General features: G+C 38.9%; 1 protein-coding gene across 2 annotated transcripts in view; it reads right to left on the bottom strand.

Annotated features, from left to right (window-relative positions):
- Window positions 1-25,076, bottom strand: part of LRRC7 (leucine rich repeat containing 7) — a 480,765-nt gene that overhangs the window by 19,731 nt on the left and 435,958 nt on the right. For both annotated transcript variants that reach the window (XM_075540042.1, XM_075540036.1), the window contains one exon: window positions 13,641-13,733. In XM_075540042.1, coding sequence (XP_075396157.1) covers window positions 13,641-13,733 — 93 coding nt within the window. The remainder of the gene's footprint in view (window positions 1-13,640; window positions 13,734-25,076) is intronic.

Here is a 25,076-nt window from a genome sequence, read left to right as displayed (position 1 = left end):
CTCAGAAGAAGACTTCAAAGGATACTTTGGCTTTGATGACAACTTTGTGGGAAGCCAACACAATATTTGTATCATGGCCATTAGAACAATAACTTCCTATGATTTGTTGAAAAGCCAGCTAACTTTCAAACAACAGGAATCGTCTTGGCAATATCAAAGATCAAAATAATCCCAAAGTGTCACAGCCATTGAGCTGATGCGGCCTCACCGGGACCCCACGGGACAGGGTAAAACTGCCCCTGTGAGTTTCCTACATGGGACTGTTTGCAGGAGTAGAAAGCATAGTCCATCTCTCTGAACCTGAGGGGTGATTTTGAACTGCTCACCATGTAGAACACAGCCCGCTGTGTAACCATTAAATGTAACCATTAAGCCACCAGGGCTCCGCATCAATAATAATAGCAATTTATAATTCTTATAACTCTGCCTTTCAGCTTCAGCTTTTCGCAATATCTGAGAGAGTGTTAGGCATAGAACAAAATATCATACAATACACTCAAACCTAAAAAAACAATCTATAAAATCATCTTATTCAAGGGAGAGAACATTCCAGTAACTATTTTTTCATTATTGTCATATATATTGGTTTCTATTGCTGCTGGAACAAATAGCCTCAAACTTAGTGGCCTAAAACACCAGAAATGTAGTATCTTACAGGGATGTGAATTAGAAAGAAGCCCTGAGGTCGTCGTGGTTCATGGGTTGGGCTGTGAACTGCAAGGTCAGACGGAGCCTTGAGTTCTTATACAGAGTGACCGTCTCCGAAACCCACGGGCAATCCTACCCTATCCTATGGAGTCACCAAAAGTCAGCAGCAGCTCAATGGCAGCGAGTTTGTTTGTTCATTTACGTGGATTAGAAGCCAATTTCACTGAGCTCACACAAGGTCTTTGAAAGGGCTGCATCCTTTTGTTGAAGCTTCAGGGAGAATCCCTTTCCCTGTCTTGTAGGTCATGTCCATGTTTCTTGGATCATGGCACTTTCTTTCATGTTCAAAAGATCAGGAGGACATTTCTCTGACCAGTCTTTCATAGTCACATCTCCCCCCCTCCCATCATAACCGGGAAAGATTCTTCATGCTTAAGGACCCATGTATTAGAGCGGGCCCAGGTTAGAATCATAGGTAGTGAAATCGACACCTCATGATAACTCCGACAGCCAGCGCTGCTCTCAGCTTGCACTCCCAGCGCTGTTCATTCTTGCCAAGGACATGTTAATGCACAGCATAGGCAGAGAGTAGATTTGGACTATTGTCATAAAAGTGAAGTATCAGATAGTGAGATAGTAAGTGAGGAGTAGGTGTAATAATGGTACATATCTCAGAGGGTCATTGGATTGAATGTGTAACTACAACACAAATACTTATAAGTGTATGGCACTCTGAAGAGACATAATAAACATTAATATAATTATAAGTCCCAAAGGCAAGCTACTATGCAAAATCGTAGCATCCAGCAAAATCTACATTACACGTATCTTAAGTGTGCAAAGTTCTCTGGTAGGAAACGATTATTTTCCTCTCACCGTGGAATGGAAGGCCAACATTTGTTCTCTCCTTGACCCCCAACAGAGAAGAACACAGGCAGAAAAGAAGGGCATGGACCGGCTGGTGTAGGGAGAAGGGTAGGCAAGGGCAGGGGTGTCAGCAGCCTCCTCTGCCATCTCCTAGTTGTGGTTCTTGTGAAGAGGACTCCATTATGACCGGCCTTTTGCAATTGCCCCGGTGCTATGCGGAGGGCGTCTGTCTCCTAGCTACCCGAGGCCGTTTCTTTGGTGGAGCCGAGTCAGGATCACTTGCTGTCTACAGTGATGGCGATCAGCATCCACTCTAGCCGGTGGTTTCTGTTTTCATTGCTGTCTCTCTGCTGGCAAAGCCCAGGTTTTTGAGGGGCTCGGAGGCACCGCAGTTTTCCCACCCATCAGCCGCAGGGGACGTCCCCATGGGAGCCACACGGGAGGTACTTCCCAGTCCTTTCGGACAAAGGGTGATGTCCTTCTCAGACACCGGTGGCCAAGTGTGGTCGAAAAAGCCACAGACCCATCCACCCCAGCATGGCAGCGAAACCCCCATAGCTTGGAATGAACGCTGACAAAGCGAGGACTGGATTGATGTTAACACAGGCAGGACGAGCTGTCATTTCACGTTTCCACCCTGTTTCTTAACCACTCCTTATGGACACTACATTTTGCTCTTCCAAAGGGTCATAAAAGTGAACTTATATGAAGTTTCGCCTTTCACAAATAATTTTGACAAAAAGAGGAGTTTGAGACGTGCTTCCCTGTGAAAAGATCTGACCTTGTCCTACTGAATACCTAGACAATATACTCTTCTGGACACAGCCCTGGAAGGGCTCAGAAAGTCCACAAGGCCAACATTTAAATTCCAACCTTAGGGGAGAAAAGAACTTTACCTGACTTTTTAATGATGAAGGTGAATGACGGTGACAGTCTTAGCTATTGAAAATGTAGACACCAAAATAGAACCTGTCTTGAGGGAGCTGCAGCTGCGATTTTATGATACATTCTTTTCCTTAAGAGTCTGAAAAGTCTTAGCTCTAGTGTCTGCTAAGAAAATGGCTTCCAGGAAGGCTATATCTCAATAAAAATGTCATATAATGGTATTTACAATTTGGAGCTTATTGGCTACCATATTACATATAGTGTTCATGCTTTCACTTAATTAGAATGTACAAAGAGTGTTGTTGGAAGAAAATTTGACTCATAAAAATAGCAAGATATAGATGCAATAGCTTTTAGGCAAAGTATTTTTGCCAAAATCATAGCAATATTAATTTCTTTTTATGAAATAGGCACGTTTATATGAAACTCGATTGTGGCCATTTGCAGCAACATATACACAGTAGATTATATGTAATTCGTCCCTGTGATTCTTAGGAGACTTTATATATCAAGCATTAAGGTATTCTTAATAGCGTTCCTTTCCATGAATCAAAACTGTGACAAAATATTTTAAGATTAATTGCTGTATATCAAATTTTAGGCCTTGAATAAATTGCTATCTTCATAACTGAGGATTTTATATGCCTTAAAAGAAAAGATTCACCCCTAGTCATTAGAACGAAAAGGATAGAAAATAGAGGGAGGGTGGAGAGAGAGGGACGCGAGAAAAGGACAGACAGACGTCCAAGCAGAGTGATGCTGACAGCTGCATCTAGTGCGTCAGAGGCTGGGTGCCGTTGCTCTCACTAGACAATGTAATGCAAAAAGTCGTAAAAGATGAACAGAAAGGAGCATCGCTGCAGAAACAAAGTTTAAGACTCACAAAGCAGAGATAAAAATAAAAACCTGCAATTGACTGAACAATCACAAATATCTCAGTGGAGTTTATCCTAACAGGAGAAATCATACATTGCTTGGTCCTTTCTTTCAGATCATTGTAAAAATCGGTGAGTTTTGTGGGTGAGTGCTGTTGAGCCCCATGGGACACAGTAGCTTTTCTAGGCCGTGCTCTTTATGGACAGAATCTATAAGCAGCTGAGCGCTTTAACCGCCATACCAGGGGACTGCCCTCTGTAGTTTTTCCATCCTCGGGGGACTCTCACTTCTTTGAAGTGGTCTTTGAAGATTGGGAACAAACGAAGTATGAAGGGGCAGTACCAGTGCTGCAGGCTGGATGAAGTACTGCTTCCGGGTGAGATTCTCCTAGGGAAGCCCTGTTACCCTAGAAAATTAAGCCAGTGCGTTGTCGTGGGGAAAAGAAATTCCTAGTGCAGCTGACTGGGGCATTTCTCACAAATTTAAATGTTCTTAAAATTCCATCCTAATGAACTTCCGGGATCCTCCTCTGTCCTTCAAGAAAAATCTATCAAGATTACCCCTTGGTAATTCAAAAAAAACAGTCAAGTAAATAACCTTCTGAGTTGACTTGTCTACCTTCAATTTAACTGGCCCAGCAGATCTCCACAGAAGCTACTGGTTCGCTTGAAGCTTATTTTGAAGGCACTCTAAGAAGACAAAGCTAAGTGTGAGAGCATTTATCTGCATGTATCCACTGATCACAGAGACATGTTTAAATATGTTTTGTTTGGAATCAACATTTATCTACATGTATCCATTGATAACAGAGACATGTTTAAATATGTTTTGTTTGGAATCAACATTTATCTACATGTATCCATTGATAACAGAGACATGTTTAAATATGTTTTGTTTGGAATAAACATGTGCATGCATGAACTACAACCCTATGAACAATACTGACGTGTCCTGGATTCTCTCCCTCTGCAGGCATGTGTAAACACACTAAAGCATACTAGAACATTTAGGGTACTCGTTATATCATGGTTGCTGTTCATTGCTATCGAGTTGAATCTGACCCATGAAAATCTGATGTGTTAAGCAGAACTGCTCTAGGGAATTTTCAAGGCTGTGAACTTTAGAGAGCCAATCACAAGGTCTGGTTTCTGAAGCACTTCTGCATGAATTTAAGTCCCCAATCTTTCAAATGGCACTTGGACACTTTACCATTTGTGACACCCAGGGACTTACATAGGTTAATTTTCAAGATAATATTCTTTGGATTTGTTGAAAGCATCCAAAATATTAAGCAATTTACTCCCTTTTCTCTGGGATTCCTAGGAAAAATGGTAAATTGACTACTAGAATATTTTTTACTGTGTAAGGCGGATCATTTTAGGGAGTTTGAAAGTAAGAGCTAAAACTGTGTTGGGATTTGCTTACTTTATCATTATTATTTAAAAAATGCCTGACTCTAAACTAATTATTATCTAATGATTAAACCTCTCCTTGGAATCTTTGTCTTTTTTGACTCAAAGTATATTTGCAACTTGTTTATTCCTTGATGAAGCTCCTGAATTTAAAAATAATTTTTCCCATTTAATTGTTATAGTTTCTTTTAAAAGTAAATATTATACTCCTTCACAAACTGTCTTTCCTGATTTCTCACCTCTTTGGGGGAATTTCTCCCCATTTCTTATCTGCAGCCTTCAACTCCTGAATGACACCCCATCTGGTGGTGACCATTTAGATTGCTGCATTTTTTATTATTTACCAATTCTGCCAAAGTCCCAATAGCTCTTCTTCTCTGTTTCATAAATAGCGTAAGGTAGTAGAAACTGAGTAATGGGGGTCGCTACAGCGTTTCCTTCCTTGCCATTCTGAAAATAGTAATCAGCTTTTCTGATTATCATCCCTGCAGGCTCCCTCAAAGCTCCTTCAATGGTATAAATTTCTGACACTATCTGCACCATATCAGAATAATGAATGGAAAAAGTGAAACATTCAGTCAAACCAGTTCTTGCCACTTAAGAAATAAACTTTTTGAATGGAAAAAATAATTTTGGTGTAAGCCATATGCAGTCAGACCAGATGATTCTTACAGGTTTAATGTGGTTATATTTAATGACTAACATTTTGTTGAATAATCAGACCATGCTGGAAATCTTTCTTTGAGGCGCTGTGAAACCAACTGGTCCAAAAGTCCAGTGGAAAATGCCCAGAGGCGTCTGGTTATGAATTCCTGGTATCTTGAAGGATAAAATGATATATTGGCAGTCTGGGGTGAAATGCAAAAGAGGGACTTTTATCTGTGATCTACAGTATGTGGATTTTTATAGTGAGGATGCCTTCATTTATTTCCTATGTACTTTTTAAACAATGTATATTAAAGAAAAATGATGTTTAAATTATGCATATCTGAGACCGAAATGCACTAGGGTTTTAAAACATGGCGATTTTGTTACCCAGAGTAAAAGCAGGAGGCTGTCATGTGACTCATGAATGAATGGGAAGCCGTTTACCCACAGGAAGTTCCTAAGAACTTTGACCACTCTTACTTGATGTCCAGAGCTGGAATCTTCAGAGAACTGAAGCTCTGCTAGATGGTATGTGCACGTCACATCAACTTAAAGATCGAGACCTTTCCTGCAGTAGGGGACTAAGCACATCTTCCAAGTAACTCAGCATCAAGGTGGAGACCTCCCTTGACGAGTGGAGAAAAGGGAGCCCATAGGTATCATTTTCCTCTTTTCAATAAATGAAACGAGAACTTTCAGGGAACGTGAATGCTAAAAGATGCTGCTTATTTCCTATTAATAAATGTCCATGGGTTAAATAATAATGCCTAATGATGTCAATATAATTTGGGTCTGATGTTGGGGTTTGAATAACTAGCTTACAAATACGTCCAAGAAAAAAGTTATGATGAATATGTATAACTGCCTAATTATACAAGTCTTGTACAGAGGATAGCCAATTTTATAAATGCTTATGTGTAATCTGGCACATTCTGTAGAAATCCTCATCTCTTATTCAAAACGCAAATAAACCCTGTTGCCATCAAGTCAATTTTGAGTTAGAGCAACTTTCTAGGAGAGTTGAACTGGCCTGTAGGGTTTCGAAGGCTGTACTGTGAGGGGCCCGCGGGGCCACATCTATCTTTCTCTTTTTGCTGGCTGACCTCCCTTCCTTTCTCTTGCCAGCACTTAACCCCTGCACCCCTAGGACTCCTGGCTTCTGTATTAACCCTTCTTTTATCACAGCACCCAACAACCACAACAAAACTCCTTTAAGGGAGTGTACTTCAAATTTCCCGGCTCCTTCTGAGCAACAAGTTATTTTTTCAAACCAATGTTTAGCTTAAATAATAATAATAATAAAAGATTTTCTTCAATGAGGGCTTACTTTCTAATGGAGGGACTACTCTCTCACTCACTTACTCACTCACTCACTCACTCACTCACTCACTCACTCACTCACTCACTCACTCACTCACTCACTCACTGTTACCCAGGAAATGCGGATCCACAGCGCCCCCCCTTGTGGCAGTCCAGGTCTGTAACTATTTAGGGGAATAGAAAGCCCAGCCTCCCCCTCGGAGCTGGCTGGTGGTTTTACATTGCTGACCATGCAGATCACAACACAATGTGTCACCACCACACCACCTGGGCGCCATGTTAAAGGGGCTAGAGCTCTATTTATGAAATACGGAAGTCTTTTTTATTATTTTTTAAAAGAAATACATTTAATCAGGAAAATTACCAGGATTCAAAACCAGATTTAAACCGGTGTTATTGCCAAAAACCTGACCTAGTCAATACTAGGGTCTCCACGGAAGTATCCGTTGAAAGCCCTGCCACTAGGATGCCATCTGTCTTGGCCTCCAGGGTACGAAGTCTTTTAGATGGAGCCATGTCAGAATCTCTGCGACTAAAGTGCTATCAGTTTGAAATATGAAAAAAAATCCATTGTTTTCATAGTAATGCACCGGAGAGTGTCGGTGCCCTTCCCAGACTCCCTTTATCAGACTGGTACACTCACCCGCCAGGTGCTGCAGCTCACCGCTGCACCCTAGTCTTGAAAATTACTCTTAGCCTAGAGCATCCTCCTGGGGTGGCCAGCCAGTGACTGATGCATGCTGGGTACACAAGAGTGTTTCCGTCCACCAGATGAGGCAGTTGTGTGGTACCCTTCACGTTCCCGAGTACCCTATGGGATCAGTCTTCTCTTATCCACCCCCCCCCTCTTCTTCTCTAATTGTCTGACACATTGCACCAGAGAGCTCAATAAACCACATGCACAAAAACCCTCATCTCAGACTTTGCTTCAAGGGAAGCTGAATTAAGACAAACCCAAAGTACGAAGATTGAAGCTCTATCAGCTCTTCTTGCCAGCAAGGTGCGTGCAGATTCTTTGGGGGCTGGGATGAGGGGTGAAATGCTCCCTGCCCTGTCCTGCTTCGGGGCACCCAGAATGGCAGCCACTTTGGAAATTCACAGGATCTTTCCGCTCTGTCCTACAGGGTCACCACTATGATCAGTCACTCAAAAGCGGGGGCTGGTTGGTTAATCCATGTTTTTATTAAAATGGTGCTCTTTCATCACCATATTTTTAGAACAATGTACCCCAGGGCTATTTTCCTGAAGAACGAAGCCTTTGTTGGATAGCATTTATGCTTTTCAAATAATATCTTTTGAAACCCATATATTTTTATATTACAATATGTAGACACTAGTATGTCAGTTTGACTAAAGCTCACTGCTGTGTCTTTTTGAATATTATAATCTATAATCAAATATTATTTATAGGAAGTCTATCTTTTTACCAATATTTCCCAATGGGTTTAGAATATATTTTTGGTGTCAACATGACAGAAAGAATAGAATAGGCAAAATTATATTTAAAAAAATATATAGTGAAATCTGACAGCTGAAACTGCCTCCCATCCCTCACCTGGGTTTTGGCAAATTGTCTGCCTCTGCCAGCTGCAACTGTTTTTCTATCGCTCTGTGTATGTGGCAAAGAGGTGAGTTTTCCTTCTCTGTCATGTTTCTGGCTGACACCGGCACTGGCTTTGCCAGGTTTTACTATCTACATAAAACAACGGCCTCATCTCACTTGTAATCTCCTCAAACCAGCAAGTGGCATTCTGAACCACAAATGTTATGTGACTAAGATGCAGCTGAAGTAATCAGCTTGGTTGTAAAACAATTTATGCTTGCAATATATTTAGAAAATCGGGTTTATTTATAGAATGAAGTCTCCTTCATTCTCTTCCTAAGTTTATTCTAAAGAATAGTCTATGGACAGTCTCATTTCTCTTCTCTGCTTCTGAATGCTACTAGTCTCACATAAATGATAGATTCTCCAAAGTGCTTTGTATTTCAAAACCGCTGGAAATAAAAATAAGAATGGGATATTTAAATTAAATTACTTATAAAAATAGGTTTAGAAATATATAAAGTAAATCATTTTCCTAATTTGTGTAGTAATATCAATCCTACACTGCATGGGATTCTGGACAAATATATTTGGTATTCTTAATTTTTATGTCCATGGGTAATACATGACAGAAATCTGACACATAGATGCAATTTTCATAAATCTTTCGAGATCTTTTATTTATGAATCATCTGATGTTATGAAGCTTGGCAAAGCTGGAAAATGACTCTTGTACACTTTTAAACTTGCCAATACCAAGTTTATAGCTCTGGGCATTGTTTTTTTTCCCTGGTGAAGGTCTCAACTAAGTGCCCTCGTTCTGCATGTCCATCTCTCTTTCCCTCCTTGAAATTCATCATCAATATACTTTTATTTGATGTAATACACTACATTAAAGTTTGATGCAAATTCTACAAATAAGATTCCTGTTTTTTCTCAGATAGTGAAAGATGAGGTGGAAAGAGGAGTTTAAGTTCTGACCATTTTGGTGTCTTGAGTCAATAAAGTCGGAGGTAACCTAGAATAAGCTATAGTAACGTATTCTCAAAGTTTACAAGAAACATTTGGAATTCATCAGTGATGATGTTTCACATTTTCCATGTCACCAACCTTCTTTTCCGGGTTGAGCACTTTACTATAACATTGTCAATGTAAGGCATTTTTTTAAATTAAAAAAACCAGATTTGTTTCTTCAGCCATTTCCGTGGCTACATCTAGACTGTTCAAAGAAATGGAGCTATAGGTGGACTCTCTAGCATCTGTTGAGCTTGAGTACTTGTGATAATGTGAATAAGAGATTCTTTTGATCCTAAAGCCCTCTCTCTCTCTCTCTCCCTCTGTCTCTCTCTCTCTCTCTCTCTCTCTCTCTCTCTCTCTCTCTCTCTCTCTCTCCCTCTGTCTCTCTCTCTCTCTCTCTCTCTCTCTCACACACACACAGATGGTATATATACACGGTATATATCTGTATATATTTCCTACTCTTCAGTCATTGTGGATAAGCTGCATCCAGAATATAACTTTTATTTGGAACTATGACTGGATAAACGTTCATCAGGCTGTTCAGGGTTATAACTTAAAAGTCTATCCGGAAAGAGGCTATGAATCTTCTCTGATATATTTAAAATCCAGGAGTTGCCCTCTCTACTTCAAATGGGGCAGTGAGGGATAATAGTTCTTGAGTGATGAACTTTGAAAATGCATTATTAAGCTTTCTTTCATTTGTGTTTGGAATTGCCCTGTGAAATGACTACAATAGCCTGCCATTAGTCATCCAGCAACCAACCCCCTCTCTACAACACCTTTTGTTAGAAATTAAATTAGTGAGTTCCTTGAATTTTGGGGGTTGGGAATTATTAGTTTATGAGTGTTGACATGTGGACAAAGGATACTGAGGCTCGCACCACCGGCAGACACATGATTTGATCGATAACGTAGTTCACATGTTGTGTAATTGGTTAACAATGTACTCCGTGCAGCACACTCTTAATTATCTAGGTTCAGTCATGAATACATGCTGACTCCCAAGGACTTGTTGAAGCAAATATCTAGACTGTGACTAATTAGAGGGCTCTTTAAGACTTTCAATATCAGAACATCACATTAGTCTTAACTCTACAGGGTATACATTTGTTACGTGGCTCTTCTGTTAAGTCGCAGTTGCCGAAAGAAGAATGTATTAAAAGTGCTTATTAAGAGAAAAGGATTTGAAGCTAGATCAGTTTGCGTTCAAAGTTTGTCTTTTATAGATCAGCTGTAAGATTTTTGGAAAGTTAATTAATCTCTTGGGGCATCAGTGAAAAGAGAATAATAATAATCAACTAATAGAGATCATTATAAAGATTAGCTTCCTGAATATAAACAATCTGATACAGTTTATCAATAGCACATTATAGATACTTAATAAAAAGCTACTATTTATTCCTTTTATCCTTATCATTGTATTTATTGGATCAAACTCTTTTTCATGAAGCATCTTTTCATCTTAATAACAATGTTTCTCTGCTACAATAAATCAGAACATGGTTTCATCCATTTCATTTGAAGGGCAGAGGTAGGCATTACAGAGGATGTTTCTGTTGGTGTTCTGCAGTTTTCCCCTTTCCAAGTATGTACGACATTTTCACTTGTCGATGAACCTCCAAATGACGAACCATGGTGTATGATGTGTGAACTGGTTTGTTCAATTTCTGTACATTCTCCTGACAATGATGCAAGTATCTTACATAAATGGAGGGCTGGTAGCAGTCCATTCCCTCGATTCCCTGAGACAGCATTTGCTTGGACCTACTCTGAGAACTTGAACGGGGCTACGTTTGCTAGGTCTAAGCCTCCAGCGTCGGCACTCCTCAAGCTGGTACAAAATAGTACCCTAAATCTGGGGTCCTGAAATCGCACTGATGCCTCAGCTAACATTTTGAGCTTTTCCAAGGGTTTTCCTCCAGTCATGTCACCCCACCCCACACTTAGATTGGCACTCTGGCAGCTGAATAATAACACATCCTTTTGCCGTCACCACTGCAGGCTTTCCTTATCAGGCTGGGAACCACACCATGCGTTAGGATGTTCTCACACACTGGTGTGCAGCACTTGGCTGACACTGAGGTTCCCACCAGTGATCTTCAAGAGACTAGAACAATCTACTGGATACGTTTGTACAGAAAGTTCTCCACCCCTCTCAGACTCACATGTTCTTGGAAACTTGGAATCTTAATGGCATTACAAAACCTTCAAACACCCACGAAAAATGAATAAAAAATTCTAAGAATGTTTCTAGTTGATGATTTGTTTATTGGAAGAGGGTATAATTCATGTTAGAGTTTAAACTTTAACACGAATCACTCAAAAAACTTACTGCCATTGACTTGATTCTGACTCATCGTGACCCTATAGGACAGAGCAGACCTGCCCCGGCAGGTTTCTGAGACTATAAATCCTTACAGGATTAGCAAGCCTCATCTTTCGCGTGAGGTGTGGCTACTGGATTTAAACCACCGACCCTTCCCTTAGCAGTACAACTTTTAACCCACTACAGTACTGGGGCTCCTTTTACACGATTAGGTAGGTATAGGCAATGGGTGCCAGTCTATAGCTTATGTAACCACAGCAAGAAAGGGGTCCCAGGGCTAAATCATGCAATTCCACTTCCAAAGATTAATCATTTTTCTTTGAGAATGGACTAAATTGTTGTCTAAATCATCAGAACAGATGCAGTTAGATTCTCTGAACACTGTCACCGGTGTATTTACTATATAACACTAAAAGTGGTCAATGCATCGGAATAGTCTTATGAGTCCTCTACAAATATGGGATTTTATAACTCCAATTCATTTTCAATAATAGATATGCAATTTTTCAGATTGTTAGGTGTTTCATAATCAGGCTAAAAAAGTGCTTTTAAGGAGAAATCCTCCAATGGATATATTATACAATTCAAGTTCTTTATCTGCTATATTTAATCAAAAGAGAACATGTCAAGATCATGGAAACAGTTCAGTCTCACCAGAGTCATAAAAATATTACAAATGAAAAATTTTTAAATTGCTATAAAGTGTTCCTTTTTATCATAGTGGAAGAGCTACAGGCAATGATGTGAAAATCTCAGGTCTGTTTCCTGCAGTTAAAAAATGACAGTGGGGGTGGGCGTGGGAGGGGTGGAGTGGGGCCCGGGGGAGGGAAAAAGAGGATCTGATCCCAAGGGCTCAGTTGAAAGTAAATGTCTAGAAAAGAACGATGGAATATATGTACTATGTTGGATACAATTAATGTATGGATTATAACAAGAGGTGTAAGAGCCCCCAATAAAATGATTTTAAAAATAAATAAATAACAGCAAATATGCAACAATATCAAAACACCTTGACTATCAAAATGTTGATCCTTAATTTAAAATATTTATTACCCCATGAAGTCTAAGTATACAATTGCTTCTAATTTACTTCTAAATTATTCTAATTTATATGCTGATGAGAAAGGAGAAACATGACTTTTGAATTTCATCCCCTCCATCCCCCCTCCGCCCACGGCCCATAGCGTTGAGTTCAAAGGGGGGGCACCAGGTAGGTTGTGACTCAAAGGGAAGTTGAGAGCCTGTGAACTGGGTTTTTCATGTATATCTAATCTCTGCCCTTTCATACCACCCAGTTTATGATGTCATGTAATCCGGTTAAATTTGACGCAATCAAAAGTAGATAGTTTCAATCAGTGTTGAACGATAATTAATACTTTCAGAGTTGAGAGCATTAAAACTGACAGCATCAAGGCAGGTTATATAGCTCAGGGGAAATCTTTTTGAAAATAGAAATGTCAGAGGCCCTCACTAGCAGCAGGTAGGCTATGCGCAGCGTGGGCAGCATGCTGGGTGTCTAGGCAGGGTTTGCGGGAAGAGTTGGGTGGCAGCTTACCTGTATCCGATGCTTTGACAAACAGTGATGAGGATGGGAAGGAGGGCCTGAGTTTTCTAAGTTTTTTTCCCAACAATTTGTTATTTGTAGTTGTTCAGCTCTACAATTCTATCAGCGAAATATTTCACTTTGGGACCACAAAGGGGTAAGTGGTCCCTGGCATTGAATCATATCACTATGAGAAAACCTTCTTCCAAATAAGTGATTTAAAAGTGAACGTTTGGGAAAAGTCTTGTTCGAAATTGCCTATACAACCTTCTTTGCAAATATACACAATTGTGTGGTAAAATAAGACAAAACAAAATATACACCTATTTTCTTTCAAATAGATATTTTTAAAATTATTCAAGGCTTTGTGGAACATTGAAATGAATTCCTGTTTTTTCCCTGTGCTGGAAGAGTTTTTAATTAGCTTCCGAGCTACCTTATCAAAATACAGTCAGAACACTTTCTTCTTCTTTTTTTTTGTGACTAACCTTGGTGACTGCAGAAGATGCTGTTTTTCTAATTAAAATTGTCAATAATAAATTCACTTCTTACCTTGTCGGAAGGTTTGAATGGATTTCCTTGTCCACTAATTCCACCACTGATACTAAATCCAAGGCCAGGATTCTTTTCTATTCTCACACAAAACTATATAGAAAGACATACAAAGAGATCGTCAGATATATGAAACAAAAGCAAGTATCTCCAGATAGCTGCCTCCCAGACAACAAGTTTCACAATCCTCTTGTTACTTTTCAAGATTAGCCCATGTTGGCTTGGTGCCCAAAATACACAAAGTAAAAGCACTGGGAAGATGTTTTATGTATCTATCGGTATTACTTAGTTATGATCAAGACTAGTTTGAAACTAACTGGGCAAGCAAACGCCAATCAGAATTTATTCATTACTGGGTGGACTAAATTTTGGCTGACAGATTTTAAAAATCAAAAGTTTTATAAACACTTAAAAGTTTGCAATATTTTTACTTAAATATATATATATATATTCCAGTCAATTAGAAAGAACTACATGAATAAGTGAAAGAAACTTTCAAACGTGGGAAAGGGGGGGAGTGACTTTTTAAATAGTTGCACTTAATTTCTAAGAAAACGCCAAAATTCAGCTCCACGATTCTATTGTTCCTAAATAGTAGGCTCTTTAGTTTGAGGGAAGGAAGAGCTCCTGACCAGAGCTTGATGAAAAGAAACAAAGGCAGAATGAAGTAGCCAGAAGGGTTAGGTGCCTCCGAAGAAAGAGGAGAGAGTGTGAAAAGGTCTAGTGAAACACAAGGTCAGGAGTATAGTGGTCGGTCAGTCTGTATCAGCGAAGTGGATGGAGAAACGCAACTAGGTAAAAACAGTTTTTGACAGGGAATGGCCAACACATTTTTAGGACCACGTGGGGTTAATATTCTATAGCTCTGTGTGTATTACGTCCTCAATATTCCACATCATAGAGTATGTTAAAACACAAGAGGCCTTGATGAATCTGTGCTGGGGCTATGTGGTGAAAATGCTACTTTTTCACGTAAAATGGAACAAGGTGATGCTCAGACGATTGAACGACTTGTGAAACACTGGCAGCATGCACTTTGATTATAAAAAACAAATGAGCAAACAACCTCCCCTACCACTCTTTGAACTTTTGGGTATAGCACAGGTACTAGAATTCCGGTGAGACAAATATTGCCAGAGGGTAGCAGGAAAATATTAGTGTATAAAAATAAACCCAAAGAATGCATTAGTAAACAAATATATTTTATACAAACATATACTGGATAAATTCTGGAAGATGCTTGAAAATATTTGCTTTCTTAAAAAAGCTTAATGTCTTCTCCAGCAATCTTGCTTAACCTATGAATTTGTTTATGAGAAAACTAAATGTCCTAAATATTACCAATGTTTTAATTTTCAAGGTACCTGTTCTTGGCTTAAATAACACTTATTGTGAGTCACTGGAACCTGGATCTATTAGATTTTATTGTTTAACAGAATTATCTATAAATCACTTTAATTTTTCATAATAATAAATACAATGTTTAATTTTATGAAGCTTACTTTCAACACAACGATATAAAAAGGAGCCAACTACCCACTAATGTAATTTTTATAGAGAGCAGTTAGTGAATGATTTCTAAATTATGAGTAAATACAATTAATACAAGTACTCACTCATATTTTATTATAGATTTGTTAAATTATGATTTTTCCTCTAATGGAGTCATATTTGTCCAAACTAGTCATCATAACATAATGGCAATGCAGGTTAGTATTTATATGACTCACAGTGTATTGATATGAACGTATTACAGCTTGATGTAGCTAGAAAGAATATTTTAGTTTTATTCAATACAGCAATTTACCTGGCAGTCAATATTATTAATTAATTAATAGAAAATAAGAAGAATGTAACCACTGTGATTAAAACATTTTGCCTTTTTATTTTCCCCACATGCCAAATGCATTTTCAGTTGTTATTTAAATTTGGGCTGGAATTTTTCTAAGGTGAAAATCTCATATTGCATGATGTAAATATAAAAATTATATGCACCTTGCTTTTCCCAGACCAGTGTGAACACTAAAGGGAAGAAAATGCATCTAATTTCATGTACAAAGTTCATTTCCGAGAGTAGTTTCCTGTGATTCTCTTTCAAGGAAGCAACTCTTCCTATTTTATATTATTGTCAGTCTTAAAAACACTTATAATCCGAGGGAAACAAGTTTCTCATGTGCTAAGGATGTGAAGAACTGCTTCAATATATTTTTAATAACAGAAATAATAAAGATGGTACTGTGTATTTAGAATGTGACTCAGAGCCATACATTCCGGTCTGAAGTTAGACTACTCCTGGGCCTGGCTGGCTGGCTAATAGGTGGTGTTGTGACTGCTGTGTCTCATAAAGCATGTCAGAGACGGTCTTCAGCTCTCATATAAAGGGGTTCACCGCCTGTGAAAGCCCAAAGAGACCATAAAATTGGGGGAGAGAATACCCCGCAGCCAGAAAGCAGTCTAAATTAAACTAGAGGGGATTAACAAGAAGGAAATGCAATGTTCTCTTCAAAGGTCAGGTCGAGGAGATTGCTGAATTGCTTATGACTTGAGAATTAGTGTTTTAATTTTCTTTTAAGAGACTGGTTTCAAATAATAAAATTTCTGGCTGAAGACATAAGCAAAAGCCTGGTTGTCAACCGTGAATTTACTTCCTCCAGAGTCTCCTTCCATTATTTGGCTCTTCTTGACACTTCCAGTCTGTGTGTCAAGTATTGTTTTAATTAAAATGTTGGGTCTGATTTTTAGAGAACCCTTCCTGACAAGATGCATCCAGGTGGAGCAGGGAGGCCCGGTGAGGTCATGACCTGTAGAAGCGAGTGTTCGAATGTGATCCTGTAACACTCTAAAACGTGTGTCAGGAATAATGGCTTTGATCTATGTACGAGTGCATGCATGTGTACAGGTGGGAGAATGTGTGAAGGGGCATTGGCTGGTTCACGATTAGGTTGCAGCATTGCAAGAAGACACTGGGCAACACTGAAATGACATGATTGACCATGGGATGGTCCAGAGTCCCCTTGTTTCCTAGCAGCGTGTGTGAGGGTAAGGAACAAAGTTTTGCTACAAAATCATAGAAACTTGTAGCAAACACATATCAGAGGGTGAAGCTACTCCTCCACACCTCCTTTGTCTAGGCCTCTACACTTCTGAAGGTCATGGCGCCATCACTCCGCCTTGCCGGAAGACTTCTACGGTCTTTGATTTACACTATGTCAAAAAGGCAGTCTTCCATCGCGGAGGCATTTAAATCCTGCTACTTTGAAACAGTCTTTTGAGTTTGGGGAGCAAAATGAAGTTCGAAGTGGGCAAGATCCAGGCTGCAGGGCGGATGGGTAAGGGTTCCCAAGGAAACCTTTGTAGGAGATAGGCTTTACTACCCCTGAAGAATGAGCAGGTACATTTTTGTGATGGAAAAAAGTTTGTCAGCTCAATTTCTTGGTTTTTTTCCCTCATGAGTAAAGTTTTCAGTTTCCTTACAACTTCTTCCAAATAAGGCCCCTGCTTGTCCTGTGTCCTTCAAAGAAATCTATCAAGAAGGTTCCTGTGGGTCCCACTCCCAATAATTGTTAGGATCTTGATTTGACCGCCCTGCCCTGAATTTAACAGACCGGCAGACCCCATCAGAAACAGCTGTTAGACGGGATCGTTGCCGTTTTGAAGGCACCAGAAAGCGACCAAGACAGGTGTATTACTGAGAGAATGTGTCTGCTGCCCTCCATAGATGACAGCGCTGTGTTTACACGCATTGTGCTTGGCATACACCTCCGTATCCAGGCATGGGAGCCCAGAAACAGCACTTTTGGTTTAACCTTGTATTATAAGGCTTTCAGTAATTACTGGCTACTTTTGACTCCCGGGTATCCCTACTTTCTTCTAGTGGCTCTACCTCAGTTTCTCTTTGAAGAGCCTCACTCCTCCCTATCTCTGTTTGCATTTATTGGTTGAGATGCGTTATTTAGACCGAAAGCAAAGCATTACGTCCACTAAAAGTGTAATCGTTTACAGCATGTTACCCAACCAATCAAAGAGAAGAAATGCGATGTCTGCTAAATTTACAGTAAAGAGACCCTTGCTCCTTCTGGCTAATTTAACTAAGAAAGGATCTACAGCAGCCATCTGCGGTGCCACCAACTATTGGTCTCTCCCCATCCAGAGGAATGAAGAGTGGTGAAACCAAGGGAAATATAGAAACAATTCGCCTATTGAATTGATGGACAACCACCAGTCTCCACAAGTCTGAGACCAGAAGAACGACCGGTGCCCAGGTACCACTAACTGCTGTCCGAAGAATCACCTGACAGGTCCTGGGTACAGTGGGGGGGGGGGGAAATCGTGGAAGAACAACTTTAGCCGTGATTTTCTAAAACGACTATAGTGAAGGCTGCAAAATCGTATACCTCTACTAAAAACGGTTTAATTCGATGTTCTTCCCAGATGATTTTTATGGTCTAAACAGCATATTTGAATAAAACTGTTAAAACAAGGACTGCCAGACTAGTTCGAGAAATAGCTAAGGAAAGAGCAGAAGCCCAGGCAGTCAGAGGTCAGATCTTCGGGGACTTTTAGGACATAGGATGTAGAATTTAGTTATTCAGGAATTCTGAAAGCCCTTAAAAGGAGCATGGCATGGTTCAATCTATAGTGTTATAAGATCACCGTGGTATTGGCAAATAGACAAATGGGAAGAAGAGGAGCCACTGGGGGCACTGGAATGGTTAGGGGTCACGTGATGGTTGGCTAAGGTGGCAGCAGTGCAGCTGTTGAGAAGTGATAGATTCAGGGTATATTTTGATGCCATTGTTGTGGATTGGATATGGCTTGTCAGAAGGAGAATCAAGGCTGATTGTCTGGGATATTTAGCCAGAAGAATAGAAGAGCTTTTTACTGAAATGAAGGGAATCTGCAGCCAAATAGCCCAGGTAGCAGTGGACAGGAAATCAAGAGTTCCTTTGGACTATACTAACTTTGGAGAGATCGGTGTTGGAGGTATAGACCTTGGAGTCATCTAGCCTGAAGCGAATAAGATCACTCTGAAGGTGGGTAGCTTGCGTAGAGAAAAGACACTGGCATGCCAATATATAAAGTCAGGAAAATAAGAGAGATTGGGACATAATTGCTAATTGAGGAGGAGGAGGAAAACCAGCAGAGTAAAGGAGCCAAGGGAAGAAAATGTGTCAGCGGACAGCTCAGTCAAGATCTATGTTTGAGAGGTCAAAGGAGACGAGGCTGGATATTTAACTACAGGTTTTGACAAGCAGAGAAAGTGCTCAATGGTTATTTAAGTGAAGCTTGACATTTCGCTTCTTTAATGGTGATGAGAAATTTGGAAATAGATAATGGTGATGGCTGAATAATGTGATCGTTATAATTCATACTGCGATATTGTATATATGGAGAGTGATGAAATGGCAAATGTTTTCTAATATATATATTTACAACAATAAAAAATTAAGTGTAGGTCAGTTAGAGAGGATGGCTTCTTGTCGGGAGTAGGCATGGCCGGGAGGTATATTTATCCACTGTTTCACTCTTCCAGTGTGGCTTGAAATTAAACACGCACTTACCTCTTGATCTTATGGGTCATTGTATAACAGTACTTATAGAAGGAAGAGTAATGTACTATTGTGAGATAGTGGTATTTTTTAAAATAAAGGACTTTATTACTACAAAAACTACATGCAAACTAGAAAGCACTAAAACTTTAAAGATGGAAGTCATAGCAAGGAGTTGGCAATTCAACATCCAAACTGTCAGACCTCTAAGGAGACTGCAAGAGTCTGGACTCCCAAGATAGTGGTATTTTTTTTGGTTGCAATTACATTATAAACATTATACGGCCCAAAGCCATTTACATCCTCTCTCCATTTTCCAGAGTTTCTCATGAGATCATGCAGGAAGTCAAAAAGATCACAGTCATAACACAATGGATATAAATGTTAATACTCGAGTAACATATATTTTTGAAATATTGATCCATGTTCTACTTTCATACCTTTTCCTGTTGCAAGTACAGATAAATGTCATATTTAAATCTTTTAAAATGCACACAATTCTCTGAAGTAGCATATTTCCTAAGTCATTTAGAGAAGTACGCCACTCTGTTATCTGTATGTCCAGGAAATGAAAACTCACATGGTCTTTTAGTCTGGATACTTTTTAAAAGATCATTTGGTTTTATACACAAGGAAACTTAGCAGGTACTACAAATATTTAATGGAATAGCGTCAGAAGACTTCTGATTCTCACTAGAACACGTACTGCACTCCAGGACGTGATTGCCCTCAGCTTAGAAAGACAATTGTTACAATTGGCAGTGTTGTGGCAAACTATGAATTATAAATAAATTTATAAAAATTATAAATTTGTAGTTTCAGTATTAAGCGACATTGTTTTCATGAGAGAAGAATGAAATTCTTTCTGGAAGATGTTTACTGATATACATACTTTAAGTGGGGCGGATAAGATATATTCGTTAAGTCATTTGAGTAAATAACATACATTTAATCATTTTAACATGTTTTCTAACTACGTTTGTTAAATTGTTTCTTGTTAATCTATAATTTAAAAGAATTAAAAACAAATTCTCATTTCTTTTGTTTTCTTGCATCAAGCACTAAATATACTTGGTGTCAGTGGGTGAAACAAAGCCTGATCTCGTGCCTTCTGATTCTGGCAGGCAGCTGACCTGAAAGATCTGCTCTCGAGAAAGACCTGAAATGGTTTCTCAGACAACTGCTGTGTATCCTGCAAGTTGATCCATATTAAAAAGTTGTCTTCCTAGTTGTACCTTCTTCTGGGCCCATTTAAAACCTTTTTCCCCCTTGAATATAATAGAGATATATTTGTTTGTATAACTCATAGAAGCCGACTCCAATGTGATTTTCCAATTTTTCTCACACTAACCAGAGTTCAAGTGTGTACTTGCAGGTAGTAGAAGGAGGCAGCCACGGAGTGCTACCTCTCTGCTAACTTAGGTCAATTAGTGAGGATGGGTTCTTGTCAGGAGTAGGCATTGCCTGGAGGTCTATTTATCCACTGCTTCACTCTTCCAGTGTGGCCCTACTCTTGACTCGTGTGTCTGACCGTAGTGCAGCAGGCTGTAGCGTATAAAGTGGATTCAGGAGGACTAGGTTCTAAATTCAGTCTAGCTTCTAAACTCGGTCAAACACTTAACTGCTCGGAGTCTTGGCTTTCCAATCAATAAAAATAAAACTGCTCTAGCTGTATCACAGGTTTAATGATCAATCAATCAATACTGGTGTTTTCACTTCCTATTTCAATGTTGGTATCTGTATGTTCTGTACTGAAATATATCATTATACTACATTTACAAAAGGTAAAAAATAACAAATTAATTTCTTGTGACATTATTCAGAAAGTCATGGACCATTTATGTATACTTTTAAATCATGGCGATGATAATATATAATGTGTTCAACTACCGAATATCTAAAAGAGAGGTTCCCAACTTTGGTTCCACACTAGACTCAACTGGGGACCTTTAAAAAATACTATTGCTTAGCTCATTGTTTGATTCACGGTATCAGTTTCTTTGGGGGATGCGGCCCATGCATTAGTGCTTTCTAAAGTTCTCTAGAGGATTGCAATGTGCCGAGGTTGCGAATGACTGATATACAATATTACCATATTGTCAAGGAGAGGTGTGGTACATAGAATCTTTGGGTTTCTTCACTTGAGTTGGGGAATGAAGAACATAATTAAATGGATGGATATAATGAAATGCTCATCAAATCTTTAAATTTTGACTCTTCCCTTCATTCAACTACTTAAGTCAACTCTCTTGTCCCGAGGTATGTCTGTCGACAATCCAAAGGATTAATGCATTAAATCCCTTGTGCTTGGTCACATCCCCTGGTAGTGAACTTCAGGTGACATGGTTTCCTGTTGCAGATAACTTGCTAAAAAGAACATCCAATGTTAGAAATCAGATTTCTAGTCTACAGAAGTTAATACCTTGGATCTGTGTAGCACTTTTTGGTTTAAAAATCACTTCCATATATTTTATTTCACTTAATCTTAGAGTTGAAAACAGACTTGATACTCATTCTCTCTGAAAAATAAACATGCGAAAATAAGTGCATTAAATTTGACATGGGGTCTGGGGATGCCTGGGTATGTTTGCCATGTGTTATTGTGATGGGTAGTTTGAAAATTTAGAGGATTTCATCACTCCGAGTTAAGTAAGTGCTTCCTTATGTTTATACAAAGTTAAGTACTCTGCCTAGATAAAAATTACACGTATTTTAATTCATTCAATATCATTCATAGTAGTAGTTATTACACATATTCATTGCTATGTAGAATTTACATTAATCAGATTAAAATGCACTACTTTCGGTTACTTATGAGACAAAGAAGAAACACATACAGAAAAGCCAAACTCACTGCCATCAAGTCGATGGTGACTCGCAGCGACCCTAGAGGACAGGGTGGCACCGCCCTTGTGGGTTTCTGAGACTGCAGCTCTTTATGGGAGTAGAGAGCCTGTCTTTCTCCCACAATGGTATCACATTCACAGAATTTGGGTTAAAATTCCAGTTTAATCAGTTATACCTTGTGTAATTACTTACTTTTTCTTTAAACTTGTTTTTTATATGCAAAAAAGGATTAGTGTGAGGATTAAAGGAAGTACTAAGTATTAGAAGGACCATCTTGTATTAGTTGAGCCCAGAGTAAAATGAAAACGTAAGGCTCTTTGCTCATCATCTCCTAGGACTTACAAGCAGGCGACAACGCAGCATTGATGTAAAGTGTGGGGCACTGAGGACTGCACTGAGAGGGTCACGTGTCCCTGTGTGCAGATGGACAATGCCAAAGGCAGAGCAGGCACTCAATTTATGGTAACCGTGGTCCTTTACTTTTCTCTTTGTTTTACTTCAGGCTTCTTTTTCCTAAATCACAAAACTTTTTTTTAATTCAAATTTTACTTTTAAAAAGTATTGCACTTTATCGTGCTCTATAACAATTCTTTTTGTGCCGCATTTATGGCACGTCCTTGCTTTATACAATTATACATAAGTTAGTTTTTTCATATTAAATTTGATGAAATTTAATTTTTTTGTTTTGATCATCTAAGTGAGACTTTGATTTTCTCTCTCTTTTTCCCCCTCATTTGACCACTAGAACTGCCTTATTAAAACACAAGTTTCAGATTTATAAGCCTGAAACTCACATTAGATATTTTCAGTTACCTCACTGATCTTTGCCCTTAAATCAATTACATATAATTTTGATGTGAAAGTCCCTGTATTATTTAGACGTCTCAAATACTTTTCTCTATTTTCTTCTTATGAAATTTAAAGTAAAAAAATTTCCTACACACATAGAATGGGTTTGAATTTTCAAAAGCAACGTGACTTAGAACAAAATTCTATATAAATATTTTATTATGAAAGTGAACTTCACATTCTCCCTTAGCTTCTTTTTCATTTGTTTAATTTGTCACCTAAGAGGGTTGGGATTAACAACCATGAAAATCCCTTACAGTATTTCAATTCTAAAAAAAAATTGGATTATTAGGGAGTAAGTGTCTCAGAAAATCCAAGGGCACTGTATGTTTGTATTCAATCTCTAGCTCATTCAGTGTTTTTGAAACATTATATCTCTACGTATACTTTCTTATTTCTAGGTGTATTCCCTTTGTGTAGGATTATATTATTTAATTCTCACAGAAAATTTTTAGATATCCTTAATCAGTAATAATATTCTCATTTTATAAGCAGAGAAACAGAGCTCAGGTAGAATTAAATTGACAAGGATATCCACCTACTCAAAGTGGGCATGACAAGAAACACCGAAAGGTTAAGTGATTTGTAAATATATTTATTTATCGCCATAAAGACAGAGAAGTGGACATGCGATTATAGCTTTACATTCTGGTGGCTAGCCCTAGTGTTCTCTTTCCTTCCATGCTATAGAGCTAAATGAAGAGATGGAGAAGTTGGGGAAAGAAAATTAAAGGACCACATGTGTGTAGTAGTCACTGGTGCATTGAAAATGTTTAACAATTTGTTGGGGATTGGAAGAACCCTAATTTGTAGTGCTTCCTGATTTCCATGGTGTAATTATTCCCTCAGTTTAATCTATCAGTGTAATGTCTTGGTGGCCTTGTCCAGTAAGCTTGGACTGCTAATGGCAAGGTCAGTGGTTCAAGTCCACCAGCCCTTTGAGGGAGAAAGGTACACCTGTCTGTACCTGTAACAGCTTAGAGGCGCGGGATCCCTACCCAGGGTTGCTCTGAGTCAGAACCCACTCGATGAGAGTGCATTCTGTAGTTTAAAGTGAAGTCACCAGAGGTGCAGCTGGGAAAGGATTCACATGACACAGTCCAGCACACTACTGGCACAAATATTACACGGAATTGAGAAAGACGTTATGGGAAATTTTTTCCGAAGAATTTTAACTGGGAGAGGGGGCACACAGCTTTGGTGCCAGGACTAGCTGTTTAAATTCAAACTACATATTTCATTCTGAAGAAAGGGCAGAAGAGATGAGGAAGACCGCAGAAACCCTTCATTGATACCACGTATCCAGTTAGAAGCATCTGCTGCCAGGGTTGTGAAACAAAATGTTTGAAGGCTACTCTAAACACATTCTCTGGGAAAAAAAATCTCACTCTTAAATTTTAAATAAGACATAAACTTTAAAACTTGGCAATACTTTCATTAGGCAAATGTTATGAAATTTATGTTGTTGGATTTTTGGGGTTTTTTTTTGAGAAATAGGGTCAAGGTGACTTTTATATTTAGGTCAGTCAGGGTTAAATGCATCCCAATACTAAAACTGCTAGTAAACTCAAACTATTGCCATGAAGTGGACTCAATCTGGAAACTCTATGGGACAATCCCAGTGGGTTTCAGAGGCTGTAAAACTTTACAGGAGCAGGGAGTCTCGTCTTTCTCCCACGGAGTGACTGGTATGTTTGAACTGCTGAACTTGTGGTTAGCAGCCCAATACATAATCCTCTAAGCCACCAAGTAGATGAAAACATTGATTTTTAAATGCATTGATTCTGAGAGAGAAAGGAGGACAGGTGACTAATGCGAGGAAGGTGGATGTGTGTGTAGTTTGCTGTAACCTGTCCACTGAAAGAGTGCTTATGTGAACCCACCAAGGAGTAGGACCCTCCAAGAAGTCTGGTGTTCCACTTCTTTCACAATGACGGCCAAGGAGTCCTATGTAAAGGTTCTACTTTGTAACAAAAGGAAATGCCATGGGCTAACTGAATGGCAGCTAACCAGAAGAGCTAATCATTGGAAGAACTAAATAAGGAAATAGGGTTTTTGTTATAAGTCTGCTGTGTGTGAATATGAGTAATTTTTAACCTCTACAATATCTTTGGTAAAGCATACTATATTCTTTTTTAATTCTTAAGACTGGATAATTTAAAACTTCCATCATTGCCTCATTCAAGGTAAC

This window comes from Tenrec ecaudatus, chromosome 1, assembly GCF_050624435.1.
Source record: "Tenrec ecaudatus isolate mTenEca1 chromosome 1, mTenEca1.hap1, whole genome shotgun sequence".
Classification (NCBI taxonomy): domain Eukaryota; kingdom Metazoa; phylum Chordata; class Mammalia; order Afrosoricida; family Tenrecidae; genus Tenrec; species Tenrec ecaudatus.
The sequence above is the reverse complement of the archived record's forward strand: the minus strand, read 5'-3'. Positions and strand labels throughout refer to the sequence as shown.